At 55.2% G+C, this 19,230-nt stretch overlaps 7 protein-coding genes across 7 annotated transcripts; 4 read left to right on the top strand and 3 right to left on the bottom strand.

The window, feature by feature from the left end:
- Nucleotides 1-606: 606 nt before the first annotated feature.
- On the top strand, nucleotides 607-2,339 carry JCM15063_006078 (uncharacterized protein; the record flags this gene model as incomplete). Its single annotated transcript, XM_076680546.1, has 5 exons — nucleotides 607-904; nucleotides 966-1,019; nucleotides 1,135-1,188; nucleotides 1,251-1,729; nucleotides 1,791-2,339. 5 exons carry the CDS (start codon nucleotides 607-609, stop codon nucleotides 2,337-2,339), a joined length of 1,434 nt encoding a protein of 477 aa, XP_076532286.1.
- A 1,805-nt stretch (nucleotides 2,340-4,144) lies between these two features.
- Nucleotides 4,145-5,399, bottom strand: JCM15063_006077 (uncharacterized protein; the record flags this gene model as incomplete). Its single annotated transcript, XM_076680545.1, has 5 exons — nucleotides 4,145-4,219; nucleotides 4,296-4,314; nucleotides 4,386-4,709; nucleotides 4,788-4,881; nucleotides 4,949-5,399. 5 exons carry the CDS (start codon nucleotides 5,397-5,399, stop codon nucleotides 4,145-4,147), a joined length of 963 nt encoding a protein of 320 aa, XP_076532285.1.
- Nucleotides 5,400-5,571: 172 nt separating this feature from the next.
- Nucleotides 5,572-8,388, top strand: JCM15063_006076 (uncharacterized protein; the record flags this gene model as incomplete). Its single annotated transcript, XM_076680544.1, has 12 exons — nucleotides 5,572-5,701; nucleotides 5,790-5,867; nucleotides 5,931-6,202; nucleotides 6,265-6,342; nucleotides 6,402-6,752; nucleotides 6,819-7,066; nucleotides 7,132-7,212; nucleotides 7,274-7,407; nucleotides 7,476-7,548; nucleotides 7,616-7,896; nucleotides 7,963-8,122; nucleotides 8,205-8,388. 12 exons carry the CDS (start codon nucleotides 5,572-5,574, stop codon nucleotides 8,386-8,388), a joined length of 2,070 nt encoding a protein of 689 aa, XP_076532284.1.
- Nucleotides 8,389-8,857: 469 nt separating this feature from the next.
- On the top strand, nucleotides 8,858-10,669 carry JCM15063_006075 (uncharacterized protein; the record flags this gene model as incomplete). Its single annotated transcript, XM_076680543.1, has 5 exons — nucleotides 8,858-9,797; nucleotides 9,869-10,228; nucleotides 10,316-10,378; nucleotides 10,450-10,520; nucleotides 10,589-10,669. 5 exons carry the CDS (start codon nucleotides 8,858-8,860, stop codon nucleotides 10,667-10,669), a joined length of 1,515 nt encoding a protein of 504 aa, XP_076532283.1.
- Nucleotides 10,670-11,186: 517 nt separating this feature from the next.
- Nucleotides 11,187-12,441, bottom strand: NUS1 (ditrans,polycis-polyprenyl diphosphate synthase; the record flags this gene model as incomplete). Its single annotated transcript, XM_076680542.1, has 5 exons — nucleotides 11,187-11,292; nucleotides 11,392-11,491; nucleotides 11,575-11,769; nucleotides 11,853-12,041; nucleotides 12,105-12,441. The coding sequence occupies 5 exons, from the start codon at nucleotides 12,439-12,441 to the stop codon at nucleotides 11,187-11,189; spliced, it is 927 nt and encodes a 308-aa protein (XP_076532282.1).
- Nucleotides 12,442-12,561: 120 nt separating this feature from the next.
- On the bottom strand, nucleotides 12,562-16,805 carry JCM15063_006073 (uncharacterized protein; the record flags this gene model as incomplete). Its single annotated transcript, XM_076680541.1, has 11 exons — nucleotides 12,562-13,080; nucleotides 13,147-13,298; nucleotides 13,362-13,494; nucleotides 13,559-13,879; nucleotides 13,940-14,071; nucleotides 14,139-14,554; nucleotides 14,626-15,016; nucleotides 15,078-15,324; nucleotides 15,373-15,666; nucleotides 15,747-16,535; nucleotides 16,606-16,805. The coding sequence occupies 11 exons, from the start codon at nucleotides 16,803-16,805 to the stop codon at nucleotides 12,562-12,564; spliced, it is 3,594 nt and encodes a 1,197-aa protein (XP_076532281.1).
- Nucleotides 16,806-16,953: 148 nt separating this feature from the next.
- On the top strand, nucleotides 16,954-19,005 carry JCM15063_006072 (uncharacterized protein; the record flags this gene model as incomplete). Its single annotated transcript, XM_076680540.1, has 9 exons — nucleotides 16,954-16,984; nucleotides 17,042-17,407; nucleotides 17,563-17,675; nucleotides 17,738-17,830; nucleotides 17,892-18,098; nucleotides 18,155-18,235; nucleotides 18,298-18,361; nucleotides 18,426-18,560; nucleotides 18,626-19,005. 9 exons carry the CDS (start codon nucleotides 16,954-16,956, stop codon nucleotides 19,003-19,005), a joined length of 1,470 nt encoding a protein of 489 aa, XP_076532280.1.
- Nucleotides 19,006-19,230: the final 225 nt, after the last annotated feature.

Genomic DNA, 19,230 nt, shown 5'->3' with positions numbered 1-19,230 from the left:
GCCCACGCGTCAACAAGCCCGGATCGAAAGTGCCTTCCTTACCCTTACTCCTGCTTTTGTCGAGGCAGACTCTGATGTGTTGATTGCTTGTCCCTTCCTCCTCCTCTACACAGGAGGAGGGGCCACCGTACCGCGAGTCGACTCGGAGAGCGGTCAGAGGGGAGAGCATTGGAGCGCTTGGACGTGTCAGTACCCAGGTCTCGCTGATCGGACGCGATTTCTGCCATGAGCAACGACAGCTCGTCAGGAGAGCAAGCAGACCGAGCTCAAAAAACGGCGTACGCTCGGGATTGCGAATGAGCAAGTCGGGACCCATACGCTCGTCTCGTCGCATCCGAATCTGCCTCGAGCGAGCTGACGTTTGTGGCGCCTGGCAGTCAATGAAGGTGACGAGATTTTGAGCGAGTTATTCGGAGGAGGATGAGATCGATCTGCTGATTCGGGAGAACGAAGAGCACGATGAGTTTGAAACAATTGACGAGCTTGAATATTTGAAAGCATCTCGAAGGTTCTGAAGTTGAAGGAAGCGAGGAGGTCGAGGATGATGAGGACCACATGCCCAGTCTCTGTCGGTGCTTGTTCCTCTCTCGGCACCGTCTGACCCGTATGTGCTCATCACCGACCCTCAATCTTGGCTTAGTGGAGGACGAGGTCAATGTTGCTCAGTTTGGCTCGGCTACGCATGCTCTCTACGGGTTTCCGATCCTCATCATATCGCTGATCAAATTGACGTTCCGTCGTGAGGAAGTTTTGCCTAGCAAGAGAAACGAGACGCGACCTAGAAAGCCCTGCTCGCGTACCGGGAAACATTTGGCCGCCACCGTCGGTATGCCCAGCCTGTCCCCAGATGACGATCATTGCAGAGTTTTCGTCATCGTTTCGCTTTGGGCAGACGAGAAAAAGAGTGAGTGGCGTTCTCTGATTCGTATGACACAGCCGAGCTGATGAGCTTTTCTGGCTGACAGAAGGCATGAACGATCTCAAGAAATTCCGGCGTGGACAAATGAAAGCGCTCAAGGGTGAAGTTGCCCATAACTCCTTCTTGCTTTCATTTGTCCACGCCGGAATTTTTTGCGATCGTTCGTGCCTTCTGTCAGTCGACGAAAAGGTCATGAGACGCAGTCGCTATTGCAGACGTCAAGGAATTCCTGAAAGCGCGGTCCGAGTTTGCCGCTGGTCTCGCTCACTGTGAGTGCATTGCTTTTTCTCATCTTGCGTGAATCACAGCCAATGTCGTCGTATCGAAACAGCCAACACATCCCGGGACGTCCTCGCTTACGATCCTCAATTTCAAGTCCTCGCGATCGACCTTCACGCTGCTTACATCCGTCATGCCGACCTCGCCACCCGGTGGCTCCTTACTGCGCTCCCGATCGAGCTTGTCGCATCTATCCTACTGTCTGCCGTAGGTCCGGAGACGCACGCTATCGCCATCGCAGCAAGCAACGGCGCCTCCACCTTGTTTGACGAGATACAACGACTCCCTCCCGCGACTGCCGACATGCGCCACTCGGCGCTTTACATCTGGCCCGGGATGCCTCGACCGATAGACGGCCCGCTTCCCCTTGACGACTCGCCAGCTGCAGAATCGTGCGGCTACAGCGTCGACCCCGGCAAACCGGTACTGTACGCGGGCATCGCCGAGCACGGCGCAAACTTCGAATCGGCGCGCGAGTCGCTTTTTGACAAGATAGGCAGAGTCGCAAAGACGGGCGGGAAAAAAGCGGGAGTGGGTCGACGAGCGTTCAGCGATCATCTGGTGTGCACCTCATTTTCGATGATACTTGCAGAGGATCAGATGTTCTCCGAACGCTCGACGTCCCACTCCCGCCTTCTTCCCGCCCGTCTTCGCGACCCTGCCAATCTTGTCAAACCGCGACTCGCGCGCCGTTTCGAAGTCTGCGCCGGGTTCCGATACCCGCGTACAGCACCGGTTTGTCGGGATCGACGCTGTAGCCGCACGCTTCTGCAGCTGGTGTGTCGACAAGGGGAAGCGGGCCGTCGGTTGGGCGAGGTATCCCGGGCCAGATGTAGAGCGCCGAGTGGCGCATGTCGGCGGTAACCGGAACGAGCTGTTAAATCCAGTCGAACAAGGCGGAGTCGCTCTCGATTGCTGTCAAGGCGATCGCGAGCGTCTTCGGACCTACGGCAGACAAGAGGATCGAGGCGACAAGCTCGGTTGGGAGTGCAGTGAGGAGCCACAGGGTGGCGAGGTCAGCATGACCGAAATACGCAGCGTCAATGTCGATAGCGAGGACTCGGTGCTGCAGCTCGTACGCGTGGACGTCCCGGGATTCGTTGGCTATTTCGACACGATGGCGTTGGCTTCGAATTGCTGAGAATGATGACAAGAAAGCAATGTACAGCAAGGTGATCGGGAACCAGTTACGCTTGGGAATCTGCGGACGAGGGTGGCGGGGATGTCAGCTCTGAATCGTGAAGCATGAGATCAAGCAAGAGGCTCACGGCGAGCGAGACCAGTGGCAAACTCTCGCCATGCACATCAATGAGGGAAATGTGCTCTTCGTTCAGCCTGCCGGAAAGTGCTCGGGGGGCGGAGGACTTACACTCGAGTGAGCCTTGCGCTGATGGTCACGATGACGCGTGGCTGATCCGGAGCTATGGTCAACGGAGAGGGAGGGTCAGATTGCTGGAGCAAGCCCAATATAGTCGGCGCCCAGTCGCGGAAGATTTGAGGTACTGACGATCCAGAGAAGTGGGAGGCTACTCGAGCGTTTGCGGGGTTGTCCCGAGCGCCTGCGGAGTGCGAATGAATGAGGGAGGGGACGCAGAGGAGTGGCGAGATGGGAGGTGAAACGAGAGAGAGAGAGAGACGAGGGAGAGGGAGAGAGGTGAAGTGCGGGGACGATGAGGGAGACGACAGGCGGTTCGTGCTGAGCGTCCGTCTCGCGGGGAGCGAGAAAGAAGAAAAATATTGAGTCATCGATCGTCTGACGCGTGGCTCCTGGAGTCATCTAAACTCCTGTCCCCCTATCTCGCGTCGCTCTGACTCGCCTGCCTTGCACCACCGACGGGCCTGGCAGCTGATCTGTCGGTGCTTGTAGCCACGAACTCTCAGCCCCCACCGCTTTACGCCTCCTCTACGTGCAAGGTGCTGATCAGCAATTCCCGCCTCTCACTCGCAGTCATAACCCTGGAAGCATCACGTTGAGGAGCCTCTGGACTGAGGCTGCTGACTCCGTTCCACCAAGCCGATCTCGATCTCACCTCGGTTGGAACCGCTTGCTCAGACTTCGGCGTCGCGATCCTCAGCTTCAACAGTACTGTTCCGAGCCTGGAGACGCGACCCATCTTGCTCTTACGTCTTGCTCTCCGGCGAATACTGCACGACTGCCACCCTTACACTGTCTCGGGCTGTACTCTGCTGCTCTCCGTTGGTTCGCTCATTCTCTCTTCTGCTTTTGCGCACTCTCGCTTGCTTGCGTTGCCATCTCTTTTGTCAGTACTTGCTCTTTCGCTCATGAAATCAAACTTATGCTACTCGATTACCCTGAAACGTGTCACCGTCTGAGAGACACTCGCGCTAAGTACTGCTGATCGTCACTTGCTGCCCCGCGGCCCGCGTCTGCATTCCAATTTCCTTCGCCTGATCGCGCTTGCCCTCTTCCTCTGACCTGCTGTCTCTCTCTCCCTTGCGGCTTCGACATGCTCTTTCAGTCATCTCCTTCTTCTACGGTTCTGTTTCGAACGCTTCTCGTCTGCTTCGGGATCCTTCTTCCCCTTCTCATCATCGCTCGGAATCAAGCTTGCTCGAAAGGACAATCTGTGGACGATCGCACTGGGACAGACGCTCCAACAAAATTGCATTATATTACGGACCTTTTGCGTTCGTACTGGATCACTGTCTTGACCGACGTCTAGGCGTTCACACATGGATCGTTTTCTATTCGAAGTGCATTTTCAAAGGTATATGGGAAGGTGGACCCCTATAGTACATAGCGTTACAACATTTTGAGCAAGAGAGAGTCCCGGAAACTAACGACGAGAGAAAAAAACGAGAAAGAACAGTCGGCGAGGAGATTCTTGCGAATTTTTCGAGAAAGAACGGGCGAACGACTTGAGCGCAAATTAGCTGATAGCGGGTAGGAAGGAAAGGTAGCGGGAATAGGCGCGAGTCGGTTCGCTAATAGGGTAGACCACTGCCTCCACCACCTTGGTTCTGATCCCGTTGATTCCGTGGTGGACCTCGTTGACCGGGCTGTTTGAGCAAGAACGTTTAATCAGTCAGGACAACCGTGTTAGAAGCAGGAAGAACAGGGCGACCAATAACTCACAACCATTGGATTCGGGCAACTATGCAAAGAAGAATTGGAAGATCGGTCAGAATCTGCGGCTCAAGCACAAGGAGATGAGGAAAGACGTACTGGTTTGCAAAATGACCTTGTTGACCACACTTGTAACATGTCACTTCCCGCAAATCCCTCCTGCCCTGTCTCTGTTGACCATCGCCGCCATTGTTGTACGTGTTGGCACCTTGATGTTGATTCTGATTCTGATTGTTGTTGTTGTTGTTGTTGTTGGTCCAATTTGTCGCGCCAGTTCCACTGCGACCGGTCGGGTCGCTCGCAAAGTCGAGCCAGTCTTTGCGGTACAATCGGAACGACGCCTCCGGCAAGAACCGCGCTCCCGACACGTCGGGAATTCGAGTTGAGGAGGCTGGAGGTTCAGGCTCCGCGTCGAATTTGGGACTGTCGAATCGAGTGGCATTCGTTAGCGAATCACGTTCGAACTTTGTGGGCAGACAGAAAGGAAAGAAGGGAACTCACTGTCCAAGGGGGCACTCTCGTCCTAGTCTACAGAACCCAGTCACGTAGTCGGGACAGATGACGGACCGGATGTGTTTCAGCTCGCAGTCGGGACCTGGAGAACAGGAGATAATCTTGCGTCAGCAAACAAGTCGATTGCATTGTCGCTCTCTCGCGCTCACCTTGGGGACAGAAGCCTTTGCGGAAGCGTGGGCACTCGCGGACTCGCATGTCTTCGGTGACGTGCAGGTACATGCACTCGTCGCCGTTCGAACAAAAGCCGTACTTGGCAAAGAACCAACATTCGGGCATCTTGCGCAAGTGGTACTCGTGCATAAAGTCGCACCCCGCGCCCTTCTTGCACAGGCCCCGCAGCCAGTGCTTGCACACGGTGCGGGCATGTGCAGACGAGGGGATCGGAGTCGGCGGCTGAAAGTTGAGCGGGGCCGGGGTGGTGTGGCGGTACGGACATTGCGCGCCGTTCGGACACGAGTTGGTGGTTGTGAATGCAGGGCACAGCTGGGCGTCCGTGTCGAGTCGGATCGCGAGCGAGTTCTTGATGAACGGCTCAATGTTCAGCTCGAGGTGTGCGAACGTGACATGCGGGTCGATCACGGTCGTACTCGCCATCATGTGACGTACGAAAGGATCGTCTGTGGTCGAGCCGAAGGTAAGAGAGACGCCGGAGTTGGCTTAGTGAAGCAATTGAATCAACTCGGGCGGTGTTCATCTCGCGCCGCCCTTCTCTCGGTCACCAGCGCCACTCATCCACTTGGGACAGGAGCGGAAGAGCAATCAGTACACCATGTCGGTCCATCAAGAGTACCGGCTGTTCATCTCGAACGAAGCATACACTCTGATCGGCGAACACTCGACCTCGGATAAGCCCCAGACCCTGACCATCAGCCGCACCTCGAACCAGCTCAACGTACAACGTGAGTACATCCTACCCTATCGTCGCATGAGTTCCCCTCCAAGCGACATTGGATGCTGATGACGGCACGGTCTTGCTCCACCTCGCAGCCGGCGCGATCCTGCCGAAACGATGCGACCAAGAGACCAAAGTGTTTGGCGTGTTTGGCATCATCTCGCTCCTCGATTGTAAGAGCCGACCTCCCCTCGCCGAGTTGCCGGATTCCACTGACTTTGCTCTTCTCACGCTAGCCGACTACCTGATCGTCATCACCAAGCGCACCAAGGTCACCAAGATCCTCTCGACGACCGTCTACTCGGCGACCGACTTTGCCGTCTACCCGATCCAGCGCACCCACTCGGGCGAGCTGCTCCACCAGCCGCAAGAGACGTACCTCCTCGGCCTGATTAAGACCCACCTGTACTCGGCCCCGTTCTACTTTACGTACAACTCGGGCTGGAACGTCACGACGAGGTTGCAAGAGCAAACTCCCGACTCGAGGCAGAAACCCCTGTGGGAGACCGCAAGTCTCGTTCCTTCTCTCTCGTACCTCGTTTCTTGCGATTGATCAAACACCCTCGATAGGCCGATGACCGGTTCTTCTGGAACAAGCACTTGCACCAGAGGCTCATCGATGCGACCACCACGGGAACCGAACAAGACGTGAGTGCCACGAATCGTTTCCCCTCCACATCGGCTCACTCTTGCCTGTCGATCAACAGTACAGCAAGTTCATCCTGCCCGTCATGTTTGGCTTCCTCGAGTTCAAAACGACCACGATCAATGGACGCCCGTTCCAATTTGGCCTCGTATCGCGTCGCAACCGATACCGTGCCGGCACGCGCTACTTCTCGCGCGGAATCGACCAGAACGGCAACGTGTCGAACTTCAACGAGACGGAACAGATCGTCTTGCTCGACACCAACACGAACGAAGTCGTTTCGCGCGACTCGATCCGAGGTGACATCCGGTTCGGTTTTGTCCAGACGCGCGGCAGTGTGCCCGTGTACTGGGCCGAGATCAACAACCTGCGGTACAAACCGGACCTCAAGATCATGGACCTTTCGTCGACTGTAAAGTTTTCCCGATCCTTCTCTCGCTTCACCTGCATCCCCTGAACGTTTCTTGAAACCCACCAGATCGAATCGCTCTCGAGACACTTTGATCAGCAAGTCTCGCTGTACGGTGACCAGATCTTGATCAACTTGGTCAACCAGAAAGGGTACGAGAAACCGGTCAAGGAGGCGTACGAACGCGCGTTGCAAGGGTTGAACAACAACCGGGTCAACTACGTCTACTTTGACTTTCACCACGAGTGCAAAGGTTTGCGCTTCGACCGCGTCGGTGGGTTGATCGATTCGTTGGACGAGCAACTCAAGAAACAAGCGTCAGTAGTTCCTTCTTCACTTCATCCCGAGAGATCGCGCTGAAATCCTGGAACAAGCGTTGCAGGTACTTTTATCACGACACTTCGTCGGCGAACCAAGCCCAGGTCAAGCAGAGTTCGGTTGTCCGCACCAACTGCATGGACTGGTGCGCCAAACCTCTCAAGAGCAAGCATACAATCGTGATGACTGACATGTCAAACATACAGTCTCGATCGTACGAATGTCGTACAGTCTGCGCTTGCGAAATGGGTACTCAACAACCAATTGCGAGAGATTGGAGTCTTGAGCGTCAAAGAATCGGTCGACGAACACCCTCAATTCCTCAACCTGTTCAGAAACAGTGCCTTTCTATGATCTCTTCCCCTCGTCTCGAGCATCGACTGATTCATGTGCGGTGATTGTGAGCAGTTTGGGCAGACAACGCCGATACGGTTTCGAAAGCGTACTCGGGTACGGGCGCGCTCAAGACCGACTACACTCGGTGAGCCTTTCTTCACTGTCTCTTGTAGCTACAATGTCTGTTGCTGACAGTCATCGCCAATTCCCAGGACTGGCAAACGATCGAAAGAGGGTGCGTTGCAGGACGGGATCAATTCGCTCATGCGATACGTCAAGAACAACTTCCTCGATGGGCCACGACAGGACGCGTACGACTTGGTGACGGGAACCTGGCAACCACGTCGAACGCGGGACGTCTCGTTCGCGAATGGAGATGTCGCCGACTGGTTGCAGGACAAGCGAGACTTGGGCATTCGCGCCGCACCGTGGGTCGTTTTGGCCACCTTGTCGCTGCTCGTCTCGATCATCATGTTCCCAACCTTTATCTCGGGTGCGCTCTCCCCCTTTTCCTTCAATGTCGGAAGAATCGAGGCTGATACGTCTTCCTCGGGTGTAGAATACGTCGCGTCGCTCAAGAAGCTCGCCGTGTTCTCGATCGTGCTGCTCGCGGTTGCGACGCACAGTATCCTGAACAATGGAATCGACTACGTCGCACAACCGAGGTTGATGAAGAGCGCGCTAGACGAGGTGTTGGACTACTCTGGCAAAGGTTACGAGTTGAGTCTCGCGAGAACACGGGTTTCTTCCTCGGCCCGGTCTAGCGTTTTCGATCACACAGCTGACTATCCTCGCTCTCAGGTCGGGACGGAGAGGCAGGCCGCTCAAGAAAAAGACGAGCGCGGGCGCAAGCGGCAACTCGTCCTACCTGGTTTCGGTCGAGCAGAGTGCGAAACAACGTCAGCTCAGAAAGGAACGCAAAGAGTCGATCCTTCCAATGTTGTCTTCATCCTCGAACTCGCAAGGCCAAACGAAGCTCGACTAGAAAACGATTCTCTCTCTCTGTCCCCGTTTGATCTTTTCCCACTCCTTTTTTTACGTCTATCTTTGTCTGTCTCTCCGAGCTTCGAATCTGTATGTGTGCAATGCTCAGCGACTATCGTTCCGTATGGGTTGATCGAGAGAATGAGAAAGTTGAAATGCCTTGCCCAAGACAATTGCGATCCGACGTCGAGGCCGGCGCTCCAGGGGGGCTGTCACGACCAAGTTGCCCGTGCATTGCCTCGCCGCCAGCACACCACGCCTCGCGACCTTTACGACCAAACCACGACGTACCGGCTACCATCGACTGGGCGTCTCACGAGTTGCGATCAGACCGCATCATCATAGTGCATCATCAGCACCACTCCACACAAGGGTTCGCCTCGCTCGCACAAACTCTCGCACCCCACCCGCGCCGGCTCGCTTCTATCGAACTCGACACTCGCACGGGAACTAGTCCCGACGAGTGAACCATGGGCAACAGTTCATCGAAAGAGAAGAAGTCGAGGTCGAGGAGCGCTAGTCAGTCCACGGCAGCTCCGCCCGCATCGACCTCAGGCCATTCCGACTCGTACGACGCTGCTCAAGCAGGCAGCAACTCGGAGTCGGCAGGAGCGAGTGGATCCAATGTTGGCGTCGCACTCACTCCTTCCAAATCCCGAAGTTCGACTCACACGAACGCGACCCTGTCCAAGACCCCAACGACATCGAACGCGAACCTGTCTGCAGCTGCAGCATCTGCGTCTTCGTCGTCTGCCGCGACTCCGACTTCGTCCACGTTCTCGTCGAACGCGTTCGCCGATCCGGCTTCATCCTCGGCAACGGCCACCCCGACGCAAACCATCTTGTCGAACCCGATGGCGATCGCAGGGAACTCGGCTGGAGGATCCACGATCGCCGGCAACGCGGCTTCCGGTTCTGTTCCAGCATCGCTCGTGCCCGGAGGTGGAGCACCATCGAACGTCGGTACGTCGACCCTCTTGTCGACCTCGCCGACTTCGGGACCGAAAGGGAGCGCGGGCGGGAACGTGTTTGACGTTGACGACATGATCTCGCGACTGCTCGACGCGGGATACTCGGGCAAAGTCACGAAATCGGTTTGTCTCAAGAACGCCGAGATCACCGCAATCTGTCAAGCTGCGCGCGAAGTGTTCCTGTCGCAACCGACCCTGATCGAACTGTCTCCTCCGGTCAAGATTGTCGGGGACGTGCACGGCCAGTACAGCGACTTGATCAGGTTGTTCGAGATGTGCGGGTTCCCACCCTCGGCCAACTACCTGTTCCTGGGTGACTACGTCGACCGCGGCAAGCAGAGTCTCGAGACAATCCTGCTCCTCCTGTGCTACAAGGTCAAGTACCCCGAGAACTTTTTCCTTTTGCGAGGGAACCACGAATGTGCAAACGTCACGCGAGGCACGTTATTCCTCAAACAAACTCTAGCCTTGCCCAACAGAGGTGTCTGACATGTCGAATGCGTTCTGCAGTGTACGGTTTTTACGACGAGTGCAAACGAAGGTGCAACATCAAGATCTGGAAAACGTTCATCGACGTGTTCAACTGCCTCCCGATCGCAGCAGTCGTCGCATCCAAAATCTTCTGTGTACACGGAGGCCTTTCGCCGAGCTTGCAGTCGATGGACGATATTCGCCGGATATCTCGACCGACCGACGTGCCCGATTACGGGTTGCTCAACGACCTGTTGTGGAGTGATCCGAGCGACACGGCACTCGATTGGGAGGACAATGAACGTGGCGTGAGCTACTGTTTCGGCAAGACGGTGATTGGATCGTTCTTGGCCCGGTACGACTTTGACTTGATCTGCCGCGCGCACATGGTCGTCGAAGGTGCGCTATTCGCAACTATTTTCTCTCGAATGTCTATCAAAGAGGTTGTCCAAGACTCACACGATCTCGCTGCTGCGCTATAAACAGATGGGTACGAGTTCTGGAACGAGCGGACGCTGGTGACGATCTTTTCTGCGCCAAATTACTGCGGTGCGTTTTCTCAGACTCCGGCAAGACTTACCTCCTCGATTCGACTGATGAGGTTCCTGGTTATATTGCAGGCGAGTTTGACAACTTTGGAGCCGTCATGTCGGTTTCTGAAGACCTGCTGTGCGCGTTCGAGCTGCTCAAGGTGAGATCGCAATGCACCATGGATACTTTTGGTTTCCAGAACTCACGCGACTCTGATTTATCTCATAGCCTCTCGATACGGCTCAGCTCAAACGGGAACTCGCAAAGACTCGACGAAGGTTGTCTCAAGCAGCAGCAGGTCCCGCTTAGAAAAATCCAGTCCGCCGTCCTTTTCTGGCTCTTTCTCTCCCTCTCGGTGGTCTTTCCGTCTCGATCTTTATCATCACGCACCTCTTTCGCTTTCTCTTGCTTGTGTTCACTATCTGCCTTTTTTTCCCCTCCCACACACCTCTCAACTCACGCGACCAATCTCAGTTCCGCCCTCTTTGCCACACCTGCCTGCGTCCTACGCTCCCCTCAATCCAGCCCCTCTTCTTGTTCGCCTCACGCCCAGAAAAAAATTCCGACTTTTCTACCCAGCTGGCGACATTCCCCATCTTCCCTATGTTCTCTTGACTCTCCGCTGCAGAAGAAATCTCTTTTCAGTGCTCCTCGGTTATCCTTCTTCTGCTGTACAACATTTTCAGCTTGTAAACCTGTCTCGTTCATCACGCCTTTTGCTCAAAAGTCTCTCCGTCTCTCGCATCCGCAGAGCTGGTCCAAATAAGTACCTAGTTACGAAGTGCGCTCAGCTTTTGACATGTTGCACACCAAGAGATTCATGTCGTTATCGTCCCAATCTCATTTCTGCTTTTCCATACACGTCCAACGCTTTCCTCAGGATCGAATAATCGAGTGGGGGACTCGGCAACCAGGCCGGGAATGCGTAATGACTGGAAACGTACATGATTGTGTCTCATTTGTCAGAAAAAGGCCGAAAACAAGGGGTTTCTGAGGATAGGAGGATTCGAGGGAGAGAGAAAGAGACTCACTACATTTCTGACAGACGAATCTGCCAAGGCGGGAACCCAGACAATCGTAGGTAAGACCCTCCAAACACGAACAACAGGTCAGGTTCTGGTAGAGGGAACGCTGTCAAGGCATGAAGAGAATGATAAGATACGTCAGCTCATCTAGAGTCATATCACAAGGAAGCGAGCGATTTCCGGACGCACCATCGATCACTTGGGCGACTTTTTCCGAGGTCAGAGGCACGAGGTCTCGATCGAGTTCAGTTGCTCGATTCAGTGCTAGTTTTCGCGCGACGTGGGCGAGTTGAGGTCGACCTGCTTCACGGGACAAGAGTCGAAGCGTGAACGAGGAAGACGATTTTGGAGTCGAGGTTCCGTCTGAAACGAGCGTTGCTGATCCTGAAGCGATCGACAGATGGTCAGGGATGTTCAAATACACGTAAAGAGATGCATGCTCTTGACTAGAGGGAGTGGGAGCGAACCGTTCTCGTCAGATGACGCATTTTCAAGAGATTCGTCGTCAAGTGTAGACAAGCCCTGATCACGATTCGGTGTAGGACTCGCGGCGGGAACGAGGGTCACAATTGGAGATTCGTCGCTGGTCGGTTTCAGTATGAAAGGGTGCAACGGGTCAAGGTTGGCAAGCGAGTGAGCGTTCGAGACGAGAAGACCTGAGAACGACTCGTCAGCTAATTGACCGCTCGCATTTTGACGATGCATCGCTGGTAGCTTACCGTCTCGGTCATATACACTGAGCTCGGCAATCCCGAGATGCTTGCAGGCTCGGATCAGTTCGTTCAACTGCTGCCGCTTGTTCGACAAATCCTGCTCGCTGCCTGGTCTCCATTTCGTAGGTGCGAGTATCACTGCTAGGTGACGCGGTACTTTGTTCCACCGTTCACTGGCGAGGTCGGCAGAGGGAGAAGGGCAGGCGAGGATTGACTGATCGCGATGACGAGAAGGTTGCAGTCGGACGACGACTCGGGCAAGTCGGATCGAGGCGAATACGACGTGTAGCGTGGCCAATACTGCGACGTGCAGCGGGTACAGCGCGACGCGCTCGAAACCCATTGTCGCGCGCGGAAGAAAGAGGGAAAATCAATGCAAATGGATTGTATTCACGATTAGATGCATTGACGACGATGATAAACAGCTACAACAGTCGGAGAATATGTACACTCGAGACGCAATCTAGACAACAGATCGTTTGACTGGGCGCTTTGCGAGCGGTTTCCGGTGCACCGGTGCGGTCGTGAGCACGTTCGAATCGCGTTCGCCGAGCACTCGACTCCTTCTCGTCATCGGTTCTCCTTTACCTACTTGCGTGACGAATGATGATGACGCTCGAGGTCCAATTGGCGGCAAAGAGACGACTTCGAGAGATGGCGACCGTGCCATACTGCCCAGAACCGCCGGTTGATCGTCGCCATCTTCGACGTTGCGTTGTTCGTCAGCAGCGAGTGAAGCAGCGAGGTCGGCATCACGAGCTTTGAGTAGAGTCTCGAGCACACTCGGTCGGTCGGATGAGTCGAGATCGATCAGCGGCAACATGCGGTCGATTGGACGCTCCTTCGGCCTCGGGGTCGATCCAGTCGGCACGTCGTGCCGCACGCGACGCTGCAAGTCGGCTTGCAGCTCCGAAGCGAGACCATCGTTGCAAATGTTGACACTCGAGACTGCTCGAGCAGCCAAGTTGGCGAAATTACCAACCTGCGATCGAGCTCGCGAAACAGTCAGCGCCAGAATCGCTGGTGAAATGTATGGGCAAGTTCTCACCGTCTCGAGCGCCGTCTCCGTAATTGCTTGAGCATCTTGGCGATTGCTATCGCTTGAGACGGACCAAGACGCGAAGGCGTCGCGAGTTTGAGCGATGAGGCCTCGAATCGCCGTATGCGACTGTCGCGATGCTTGCGCCTCGCTCGTTCGAGCTGCATTGTTCTCGGGTCAGGCCTTTTCCCAGAGAATCAAGAACAACGAAAGTTGTGACTGACATGCTTTGCTCGTCTCGTGGACAAACGACGCCGCGTTCAGCAACGTCTCGAGCTGCCTGTTACGAGATTGTTCGGCCGATGAGGCCTGCGACGACACGAGCTGCCGCACGAGGTCGATTGACGTCGCGGATTGCTGTTTCGCACCCATCTAGAATCAGCGCGTTGATCGAGACGACGCAAGAGAATGTCGGCCTGACCTCAAGACCATGCGCCTTGGCTCCTTCGCAACGCTCGATCGCCTTTTCCAATTCGTTTCGTACGACGCTGTTGTCGTCGGCAAGGTGCTGCATCGCTATCGACCGCTCAGAAGCCGCCGCGTCTCGTTCCGCTCCTCTCTGGATCATACTTTGCTGCACCAATTCGAACGTTTCCCGCATGGCCTGCTGCCGACGAAGGGTTGCATTCGCGAGTTCGGCTTGAACCCGAGCGAGGATTGTCGCTTCTTCGGACGCCTGTCGAGCTTGTTCGGTCTCGAACGCAGTTTCCAGTTCCGACACGACGTGCTTCAAGAATGCGTTCTGTCATGACGAATCAGAGCCTCAATATATCGTCTCGCCAGAACGAATGACGGGACTTACCTCGGCCAAGAGTGCTTCGGCATCCTGCTTTGACAGTATCGACAGTAGCGAGGCATCTTCTGCAAGTCGGGCCATGCATTCGCTATGGAGCTGTTGTATCGGCTGAACGATCTCTTCTAGGTGCTCCGATGTCTGCGAGACACGCAAAACGTTTCAGTCAGTATCTGACGAGGCAAAGGAAACGAGTAATATAACTCGCCTCTTGCACATGCCGGTCCAGCTCGTTCCGCAGCGTCTCTTCCAACTCTGCCTGTTCCCGTACGAGTTGCCTGGCATCTGCTTCGATCCGGCTATACACTCGCATGCACGTCTGCTCGATCGCTTCTCGGTACTGCTGCCATTCTCCATTCGTGTTTGTCTGCCGTTGTACTATCACGTCGAGCCCTTTTGCGACGCCTGTGAGCATCGACTCGATCGAGCTTTGGTCATCCTGCCACTTTGTTTCCTGACGCTTGAAGTACTCTGCGAGTCTTGCCTCGATCGACCACACAAACTCGGATTGCGCCTTGCGGAGTTTTGTCGTTTGTGCCGTAATCTCCGAGGTGCGGGTTGCTATGAACGACGATGCGTGCGAGAGCATCGACAGATTCGCTTCCTCGACCAGACTCTTGCGAGCTGATATTCTCGTTCCAAAAGGTCAATCGTTACGCCCGAGGAGATCAGGCAAATGAGAAGAGTGAGCGTACCGAGTTTTTCCCGCAACCCTTGCACGTCCTGCAATGCGTCTTCCGTCTCTTCCTTCCATCCCTTGCGACTGACCTCCCACGCGTCCGTCAAACACTTGAGGCTCTCGTTCTCGACCTTGACGAGCTCGAGTTCTCTCCGAGTGTGCTCCAAACTCGACTCGGAGACTCCGAGGTCCTCCTTCGTGAGTCGAAGCGACTCTTTCGTTTTGGACAATGCGCGCACGTTCTGTTCGAGCTGGTCTCGCGTCGATTGGAGTTCGGAACGCAGGATCTCGAGTTCAGCGAGAGATTCAACGTGCTGCTGCGACGAAGTCTTGTAGTGTTGTCGCTCGAGGTCGAGTTCATCGAGAGTCTCGCGCGAGACGTAATAGCCTTCGGAACCCCTCGCGGCCTGTTCATCAGAATTTGTGAGCGCGGAGAATGTCAAGTCGGATCGAACGGCACCCGCCTACCTTGAGATCGGTTTTGACCCTGCTCATCTCGGACATGATTTGATTCAGGACCACGTCTTTGCCAATCTTGCGATTCGCTTCAGGTCGATTTTGAATGCTCGTTGCTTGCAAAGCGTAGCTGAGGGTCGAAGCCGTTTCTTCGAAAGAAGTGGGCGAGATCGTCGCAATGATTGTGGTTTTAGTGTTGCCGCCCAGGGAGTCTTGCAGAAGGCGAGTCAGTTTCGATTCTCTAGTGTCGCTCTCGAAACTGTCAGCGATGCTCTCGTCTCTCGATCGACCCAGTGGAGGTTCTTACCGATAGGGAATGTGACCCTTCTTCTCGCCGTCGAGTGCCGATGTGCCTGAAAGCATGTTAATTACGCGGCCGAGCGCCAACAAGCTGACATTGATCCTGCCAGCTTCTCTTGCCCGGCCCTGCACTGCTCCCGATCGCGCGACATTCTCGGATCCTGCGAGATCGACGAGGTTGAGCTTGCCGACTTTGAGCAATGATTGTGATGTCGCGCTCGCAGCTGCAGAAGATGACGAGGTTGGAGTGGCGGGAGAGTCCTTCGAGTGTACCAGAATGGTGAAGATCGAGTGAGACCGTCTGCCGGAGGAAAACCAAAAGAGAGAGACCCGTAAGCATGTCAGGACCCGTGCACTTGTTGATCGGGTGTAGAAACGTACGATGATCGTTCGTTCATGTTGGTCGAAGCACTGATACGTCGCATGCTACCCCTGCGCAGCACTTCGAGTCCTTCCTCGGCATCCGTAATAAACGTCTCTTCGAGCCCTTCGATCCTGACTGAACCGCCAGATGACGAGGTTGCTGCAGATGTGCTGTTTGACGATGCTGATGACGAGGAAGACGAAGCCGAGGCGGACGATTTCGAGCTGGGTTGTTCATCGTAGATCCGGAGTCCGCCAGTGGGTGCGGTCGCATCGTCGCGCGCGTTCAAGTCGCGCAATTCCTCGTTGTACAGCTCGACGTACGAGCACTTGACGGTGTACTCTTGCGCCGATTTCGACAAGTGATCAAACAGATAGTATAGCGTGCGCGGGATGATTCCCGCTTCGTCGTGAAAGGTCGCGCCGTTGGGCGAAAGGTCGCCTTCCATCGTGTACGTCTTGCCCGTACCGGTTTGACCGTACGCAAAGATGGTACAGTTGTACCCTTCGAGGACTTGCTCGAGGATTGGTTTCGCCACCTCGTCGTACAGCATGGCCTGCTTTGCATCGGGCCCATAAACGTTTCCCTTGGCAGTTCCATCCGCGAGAGCTCTCGTTCCAAAATCCCACGAGCGAGGAAGGTTGGCTGTGCCGGTCGGGCCGGCGGAAGACGCAGTTGTCATGGTTGCAGACGAGGTCGAGGGGAGTGCCGGGGAGGGGTCGGTCAAATGAACGGTTGTGCCCCTCGAGGTGGGTACGGTCGCGACGACTTTTGAGTCGAGCCTGACTTCGGTCGGCGATACACCGCTGCGAGGATGGCATTGTGACGAGTGAGTATCGGTTGTGCGAAGGAGAGAAGCGACGAAAGCGGACGTACCGGCATCGGACCACGACTTGGATGTTGCCATCGCCTTTGCTACTGCCAGTCGACAGGTTGAGGTCTTTCCTTTGGGACCCTGATCGAGCGGAAGCGGTCGAGTTGTTGCTGCTGTTGTGGTGATTGAGCGAGGTTGGCGTCGGCACTCGCCGCCGGGTTGTGGGACCGCCTGGGGGCGGCACTCTTCTCAACGAGCTCATCAAAAGTGCTCGAGGGGGCGGGAGTGGCTCTTGCGCGAGTGTACGAGCCGAGCGAGATGAAAAACAACAATCGCGACTGATCAGAAACGCTGCGCTGCGTTTGACCCCTGACTTTCTGTTCTTCCTCGCTGGGGGCGATTTGATCCGGATGGCGACTAGCTATGACCTCTCTCCGCTGTGTGAGTGCCTGTGAGCCAGTCAGCCCTGTCCTGTATGCGCTGACGTTCGCGTGGTAGATCGACATTCAACCTCGCACTTTGTCGCGTCCTGTCCCGGCACCATCCTCTCGACTCATGGCTCCAAGCTGATTCTGAGGTCGCAGTCGACCCTTCAAGTGATCCGCACGTGGACTCTTTCGACCACGAGCGCGTCAACGTTCAACGTAGTGATCGGGCGACACTATGTCCTCGCGCACAACCCAAACCTCGCACTCGCATGGGTTATGAATCCAAACGAGGACGATCCCGTCGCAAAACTCGAGATTGGACAAGAAGGGTCTTGTGGCATGACATGGGATCCGGCCGGCCGCACCGTCCTGTCGTGGACCGACAATCGCGTACGCCCCTACAGTGCCATGATCCTCCTCGATCCCACACTGACCGGTAAACCCTTAGCTGCGAGTATCTCTTTTCCGCCTGCAAGATCCGACCCGTCCGCTGTACATCCAGTCGCCGAAATGCACTTTTCCGCAAGGTCCGCTCTCAGACTTGTTCCTCCTACTTTCGTATACGAGCTCACGCTGTCAATACTACTCCAGGTCATTCGTTCCAGTCGGGAGACGACGCGCGCTACCTCGCCCTGCTCGAACGACATTCGAGTCGAGACTGTATCGCAATTTACGACACGCTGTCCGACTATACCCTGATACGAGTATGCATGCGCAACTCTATTCTCGAATCTCAAATGGACTGATCCGGCTCTCTCGGGTGCAGAACATTGTCATACAAGATCCGACCAGTGACCTCGTCGGCCTGAAATGGTCACCATGTGGCAGGTACCTCGCTGCTTGGTCCTCTATCACCCACGTCGGCTGTCTCCTCTAGACTCTGCGCTTGACCACAACTGATGCATTTCATACGCTCGTAGTACTACCTCCACGTCTACTCTCTCGACGGGAGACTGCTGTCGACATTCAGTCCCTATTCTACAGCTGATTCGGATGACGCGTCTCGGCCTCGACGAGAACCCGCTCGTGTTGATCGCAGCGTCTCGAGTTGGGTCGGACTAGGTATCAAGAGCGTCGAGTGGACCCGAGACGGCCTATTTCTCGCGGTCGGTGGGTACGATGGCAAAGTGAGTACGACGCCCTTTCATGATCGCATCAGCTGTTGAACATCTTCTTGAGACAGATTCGGATATTGAGCAAGGTAGCGAGCTGGAATGTCGTCGCCGAGCTATCATGTCCAGCGATCAGAATATCGAATCCGACTGTGAGCTCGATGACCTTTTCCCATCTTGAGCTAACGAAGAACTAAACAGTATTCCCATACAGACGGTCTGGAGAGAACCCGGAACAGACTGGGTCAAGAATACTTTAGGAAAAGGAATCATAAGCTGTGAGAGTGTCTCGCTTGTCCGACATGCTCGGTGGATCCTGATTTGTAAAGCTCGAACCTTTAGTTGACCAGGTCGACACACCGCTCGTCGTATCGAATGAGCAAGCCGTGCCGGTTGATGCGACAAAGCCGTTTCCCAAGATTGGGTGGTCCAAGTTGAGGTGGAGCAAAAAATCCAATTGGTTGGTCGGATACAATCGTGAGTCCTCCAGATACCGAATCGAACTTTGCTTAGGGTTGCTGACGACACGAGAGCTTGCGCAGAATCGTACCCGAATCATTTGTACATATTTACGTTCCTCGACGCTTCAAACGTGCATCTCAACCGACCTCGACTCGAGACCGTCATCATCCTCAACAACCCTCCGAAACAATTCGAATTCGAACCAGTACACGAATCGCTCGTGATACTTTCCGGCTCGAAATCGTTGGTCGTGTGGACTCCGCCTCTCGACTCGGGTGCAACGAAAGAATCTGGGAATGTCGGGTTGGTGGAAGGGATCGGTATCCCACTATCAGAGTCACAAGGGGAGTTTGAACCCAACCAGATCGAGTTTGCGCCACCGCCGTCGAGCCCGAACGAGGAACCTGCTTGGATTGTGGGCGAAAAGAATGGGTTGTTCTGTCTCGTGTATCCAGTCTGATATCTATATACCGTTCAACCTTGTGCGAGCCTCTTTGACGCGAGTGGGTTTCTGCTGCCTGGCGGTGCGGATGGAGCCGTCCATGAAAAGGTCACGGACATCTTTGCGCTCGGATCGTTCTTCCTCTGTCTTTGGCTGTCAGGTGTCGCTGTTCTCGCTCGGTCCTTGAAGCCGCCGCAACACTCGCCAGCCGCCACTTGAAGAAGAATGCGCTGCGCGCAATGG

Source organism: Sporobolomyces koalae (genome assembly GCF_050403365.1).
Source record: "Sporobolomyces koalae JCM15063 DNA, S_koalae_JCM15063T_v1_ctg40, whole genome shotgun sequence".
Classification (NCBI taxonomy): domain Eukaryota; kingdom Fungi; phylum Basidiomycota; class Microbotryomycetes; order Sporidiobolales; family Sporidiobolaceae; genus Sporobolomyces; species Sporobolomyces koalae.
Note: the sequence above shows the minus strand (reverse complement) of the source record. Positions and strands in the feature narration are given on the sequence as shown.